General features: G+C 39.0%; 1 protein-coding gene across 1 annotated transcript; it reads right to left on the bottom strand.

Moving 5' to 3' along the window:
- Window positions 1-1,174: 1,174 nt before the first annotated feature.
- On the bottom strand, window positions 1,175-6,167 carry LOC113726088 (transcription factor VOZ1-like). The gene is made up of 5 exons (XM_027249610.2): window positions 6,054-6,167; window positions 5,132-5,401; window positions 4,488-4,631; window positions 2,390-2,921; window positions 1,175-2,265 (listed from the first exon to the last, which is right to left on the bottom strand). The coding sequence occupies exons 2-5, from the start codon at window positions 5,357-5,359 to the stop codon at window positions 1,712-1,714; spliced, it is 1,458 nt and encodes a 485-aa protein (XP_027105411.1). The 5' UTR covers window positions 5,360-5,401; window positions 6,054-6,167; the 3' UTR covers window positions 1,175-1,711.
- Between the last annotated feature and the right edge of the window lie 270 nt (window positions 6,168-6,437).

Here is a 6,437-nt window from a genome sequence, read left to right as displayed (position 1 = left end):
GTAGGAGAAGCTAATAAACAGAAATGCTGGACCAACTGTTCAATGGTAATTAGTGTAGGGAAAAGGATATTTTCCTTGATTCTCTTTTATACTTTGGATGGCCTGTTGTAGGAGATTCCTCACAAGGAATCGGCTTAGGGAATGGGGCTGTTTAACAGGGACAGTTGAATGTGTGCTGTGCAGTGAAAGTCGAGGAAATCGTCGATCATCTCTATTTCAATTGCTCGATAGCTGCTGCAGTTTGCAAAAAGCTCAGAAAATTGTGTTCTATTTATGGGGGTTAGACATCCTTGGAATCTGGAGATAACGTGGCTAAGTCAACACTAAAAATCCAATTCTTGGAGTGAATAAAGTTTCTATTGAAGACTGGTGTTGGCTCTGACTGTCTATCACCGATCGAAGCAAGAAACGGGATTCTCTTCCAACATTTTTCTGCATCTGCACATTCGAATATGATTGCTATTGTGGTTGATATCAGAATCATAGGAGCCACTTGGAAAACTGGGATTTCTAGCTAGAATGGGGGTATTCCTTATACATGTTTTGGGAATCATTGATTGTTTTGTTTTGTATATAATAAATATAGGAAACTAGATACTTAGCTATAGTTACTTGGATTTAATTGCAGTTCAAATTTGGTCGGAACGCTAGCAATAAAAAGGGGTATGAATGAACAATAATCAGGGAAACAAACTGATGTTTGTTCACCCTTCAGTTGAACGATTCTTTCGGGAAATGCGTTTGTGAATTAGGAGACAGACCATTTAACACGCCAGTGCACGGGAATTGTAATTTGTAAGAGGTTAGTGTTTTGGCAATCTAGAATCTCCATCATGAGCGCTCCAGGAATAATGCTGGTAAATCGTCTTCTCTGGGCGCCTAAAATCGTAATCCCCACATCTTGTTTATCCATTTCTAACTTGGACGCCACTAAGTCATCAACAGCGGGCACCCTCCTCAGACAAGACCTGGATTAGAACTCAAGAAGTACGACTTTCATGGATGTTTACCAATTTTGACTACTATTAATTCTAGAAAATCCATCAAATAAAGCTTTTTACCTAGCAGTCTCATTTGGGATTGCATCCATGCTTTTACTCAGGTTGGTAGTAAAACTAGCTATCCAACAGAAAAGCATCAAGGACCAAGCAAAGCGAAATGAAAGGCAAGGACAGCAGTCAATATCTGGGTCTCATAGACTTGATAAGAGGCCAGAGGAGCTAAGAGCCCAAGACATGCTTATATACGAGGTAAAATGACAATGCTACATATTTCAAGTTATGGCTACCATGAACCCTCGCCCGCTAACAGCAAGTCCTGAAACCCAAAAGTCAGACAATGCTAGACAACTGTGAGCATTCATCGCATCTAGTACTAATAAGGCTAAAGATGCAGCAAGAGTTCATGATGATCGAGCAATAAAATTAGCAAGGGCAGCCAGTTTTGGTACTCGCCCGCCATGTTTCTGCAGTTAAAGGTGCTCCAAAACGGTAACTGTCAGATGGCCGCTGCACTTCAGATGACAATGTACTATTGACAATAATTCTACAGGAGACACGAGAGGTTTGGTTGACACATCAGACTGAATACTGAAGGACGTGAAGCAAATGCAAGCTCAGAACTCCAGCAATTGCCTGGACCTGCAGTGAGCAGCACAATGGATGCACACTGATACAGTTTCCCCTTATTCCAACTGCTTCACTTTTACCCACTACGTGACATAGTAACCATTCAAATTGTCAACAAGATATTCATATGAAGCACCTGTGCTGTACTCAAACCCTTCACCTGTAGGAGGCATTCTATTCGGGGTAGAATAAATGCTTCCCGCAGCATCCTTTGAAGCGGCCTTAGCACCACCTTTGATGGCACGCTGCTTGTCAGATGGAAACTCAGCAGTAAGCTTCTTCATTTGCTTCTGCAGATCAGTGACAGAATCAGTAGCTATCTTCCCTTTCGGGCTCTTTTTCCCATCAACAAGCTTCAGTTCCAGCCTATACAATGCACAGACATCATACTTGTTAATCTCATATTCATACAGGTGCCACTCATAGTTTTTCATTGGCTGCGGATCCATATAGTATGATCTCTTCAACCCTCCATATTCATTCATCACTTGCTTCCTAGACTCATGCCAGCCACGTCCAGTGTAATCTGGCAATGACCTTTGCTTTCTATTTCCACTTTCAAATGCTCTTCGAGGCTTATCAAAGAAAAGCCATTCCCTGATCATTTCTCCTTCCAGAACAACAAGATCAAAAAGCTCTGCAGAAATTTAAGGAAACTGATTTGTCAAAAGAGTTCATCACTATAATAAATCATGTGAATAGAAGATCTGACCCACCATGGAAATCACAACATAGGCTTAAAAGGGCTTCAACAGACTTACCAGGTGCATTCCAAGGGGATTTTGTGGTTGCAGCCCCCTCACATTCTGGAATTCCAACATCTTTTCCTTGAGCTTTTGCACTAAGAGCCGCAAAAAGTAAATTATCCTTCAAGCCAATGCCTCCAGGTCGTAAAACTGGAGCCATGCCAGGATAGCCTTCAGCTGGTGCAATTGTGGCATGATAGCCACTGCAGTAGTCCTGTGATGTTTGACACCACTCTGACCTTTGTGCTGGCCTCGGACAATCCCAAAGTGCACATTTTGGCCCTAAAAAAGCAGCAGGTGGAGGACAAAAATTTTGTACAAAACCAGCAATCTGGGGCAAAGCATCCTCCCCACAAAGGCCCGTACCATCAAATCCTTGGAAATACTGGTTCTCAAAGTCCTGATGCAAATCAAATGTGTGATACTCTAACTGTGTTGGAAGCCCCAGATTGTTGACCCCCATACTATTAGCTCCTGCAGGAGAGTTTTTGCACTGATCAAGCAATTGGAAGCTTTGTTCCTGAGACGCCTGAGCAGCAACGAAACCCTGCAGCAATTTAACACAATTGCAAGTTTTACTTGTGTACCCAAGTAACAAGGAAAGAGATAGCTAGGTATTTGCTACTCCCATAATATGGAGAAAGACAACCTACAACTCCAGAAATTGCAAACAGAATAGCATACAAGAAACCAAAAGAATGGGCAAAAAGAAAATTAAACAACAAATGCCAGATAATAAAAAAAAAATAAAAGATACATTAAGCACATTTATTGACAAATGTGATCAAGATGTCATTCCAGAGACTGTAAGACAAGAAATCTTGTTGACTTGTACAAAAACAGTAATGTGACTAAAATACCACCCTATACTGTGTACCTTACAAAGAATTAAACATATCATGTGCATCGACTTTGAAAGCCAACCTATATTGTGCACCTTAAAGATGTAACACTTTCACAGAAACTGCCGCAAGAAAAGGTTTAGATGATCAATGATTGTTTTCATCAAGTAAAAGCAACATGTAGTGAAAAAGTTACAAGTGGTAGGTCTTATAATTACCACAAGTAAGTCATACAGAAAATAAAAAATCAGCCTAATTTTGATAAACAAGTTCCAACAAGCTTCAAACTTGCTTTGACCAATAAGAAAAAACAGATATGTCAAAGGTTTTCACAGAAAGACAAACACAACAATTTTCCACATAAGACACAACTGGTAAACAATCACATAACATTGTGCACATCTCAAAGCAAATTTTGAATTTTACAAACACAGCAAGAATCTTGAGTCAGCGGATGTTAACGACTTAGCTACCAATAAAAAATCAGAATGGAGGTACGAATCTGGAGAGTTAGCCAGGGGGTGTTAACAACATAAGCTACTAATCAATTGCATCACCAAAAGATTATGTCCATATGTTCACAAAAACACAGCCTCAACAATTACAGAAAACTATCTGTGATATATTGCATACCTAACTTGTAAGATCGATTAAGAAGATCATCAAAAACTCTTCATGTCTGACCGAAAATGAAAAGTAACTAAGAGGAACATCTCTCAGAGAATGCCTTCTTCAAGATATAAGGAGGCCTTCTAAGAAAGGTTGAACTGCAGGTTAGGATGAAAAAAACGTTTTACTTATATTGTCCAGAAAAAATTAACTTTATAAAGGCAAATTTTTTTTAAAAAAAGAAGTATATAACACACGGCACTTGACTTTTACCATAGACACCTTTAGAGTGAAATGTCAAGAAGAAGTGTTCATACAAGCATATTCCATGTCATGCCAAAACTTACACAACCCATGAATCAGTGGCGACGCTGATTTTGTGCCACAACCATGACACATCTGTTGTAAAAGAGAAACAAGCCTTAACAAAGTTTGCACTTTGCTTCTTGGTTATAATACTAAAAACACAATCTGCCTGTTCAAGACAAGTTATGACATGTTGACTTGAACCAAAACCCAAAACTTGGTTTAACAGATAAATATGACACATTACACAAATCAATCTCCATTCGTAGAAAAAGAAAATATGATTACAATTGTCAGAAATTTTGGTCAAAGAAATCAAACAAATGCATAATGAAGATGAGTAGCATAATAATTACCTCTTGAAAGACAGCACCACTATCAGCCTTTTGTGCATCTGGCTCAGACTTGGGTGCAGCTAAGGCACTGGTGGCATCATCTTCCTCCTCACAAAGTTGTAACAGCCTATAAATGTCTGACGAGAATGAACCAAGACTCCCACCCTGCAGATATTATATCGACATCAGAGGGACACTCAAAAATTCCTATCAAAATAAAACGATGCATTGCTACACATGCACCTGTACATTCAGCTGCATCTTAGGAATTGCAAAAAGAAGCACATAACACTGAATCACCATAGTGCATATTTTTTCACAACTATCAGCACATGCTCACCACCACATTCCTACATAGCAATCTACTTAGAAAACTCATCATCAAAGTCTTCTTAGACATACTCACATCTGAGATATAAATAGTACATAAGTCAACATATCTAGATCCACTTTAACACATACAATTACAAGTTTTATGCTCCAGAATACAGCCCACAGCAATAAGAACAGAAACTAGAATGCACATCTATATTGCAGTCTTACGTCTGAACTCTACTACTGTTGTGCAAAGTTCATAGAATAACACAACAACTGACATTTAAAGGCAGTGTCAAATCAGCTTCTGTGTAAGTACATCTATTGCACGCAATCAGCGGAGGCTTTACCTGCAAAGAAGAAGCAGGGGAGGGCTCATTGAGCTCAGCTTTCCACTCACGGAGCATCTGATGGACCTGCTCTTCAAGAACTGCAGCATCAATGCTACGGCTCTCCTTTCTTGCAGACTGCAGATCCGAAAACATCCCTTGAAGATCATCGACACGGTTTTTTGCCCTGTCCTTGAAGAGCTGATGCGATGCAGACTTGCATGCACCACTCTTCGAACCCTTGCCCATTCCAAGTAATCAATATATAGCACTTGGTATCTCAACTATCACCTTCAAAACCACCCAAAAGAACTATGTCAGAACAACTATAAAGATACAACCGAGCTGCAATGCGCTCCTAAAACCCTTAAAACACCACCACTGGACTCAGAATTCATCAAGGAAAAATAAAACTTGCAAGCTTTTACAGATTACACAAACCTAAAATAGTATAGTAATCATGGTAAAATTAAACAAAAACTTTTTCAATATTCTCCCAAATTACCCACAAAGCTGAAAACCAACAAAAACCCGCAATCTTTACAGTTGAATTTCACAGTCCAAATAAAGAAACCCATGATTGAGACTAATATCCACTAATCTTTGTACTAAAAAAAAAAAAAATTAAACCCAAAAAAAAAATGCAACATATCACACATCTACCAAAAGCCACAACAACGAAACCCACAAAGGGGAAGAGGTTTATGAACTGCAATTCGCACAAAAATAAACCTAAATTAACTTCCAATCGCGGTCGTCAGATGAAAAATCAGGAGGAGTTGCTACAAAAATAGATAAGAAAAAAAAGAGGGGATCAAGACAAGGAAAAAAGAGTGAAAGTCCTGTGAATAAGAATTATTACCAAGAACAGATAAACCAAAAAAGCAGGAAAAAAAAAAAAAAAGAGAGAAAGAGGGATGGAGAATGGGGTGCTTTTTAAAACCTGCTTTGAAGAGAAGATCGCTGTGAAAGTATTCAGACAATACAGAATTGGGGGTTCCTTTTGCGCGACTTCGAAATAAATATGTGCGGAAGTCTATGTATGTGGGTTTTCTTTATATGCTTCTCAGTTATGGTATAGACTTAACCGGTCACTTTGCAGGGCCCACCCCACCGGAAAAGCACGTGGCAGTCGAGGGAAATTACCAAATATTAATATTTTTTTTGTGCATTTTACTTTCTGTTGACTTGTAGTTGTGACTCACGACTTGTGAGCTTAATTTGAGGGAAAAATTTTTGCATATCAACTTAGGCGTAGAAGGAATCTATACGAAACTGAATGCCAAATTTAAAATTAAGTTACTTGTCATGTATCATGTATCTACGC

The sequence above is a fragment of the Coffea arabica genome, chromosome 2c (assembly GCF_036785885.1).
Source record: "Coffea arabica cultivar ET-39 chromosome 2c, Coffea Arabica ET-39 HiFi, whole genome shotgun sequence".
Taxonomy (NCBI): Eukaryota; Viridiplantae; Streptophyta; class Magnoliopsida; order Gentianales; family Rubiaceae; genus Coffea; species Coffea arabica.
Note: the sequence above shows the minus strand (reverse complement) of the source record. Positions and strands in the feature narration are given on the sequence as shown.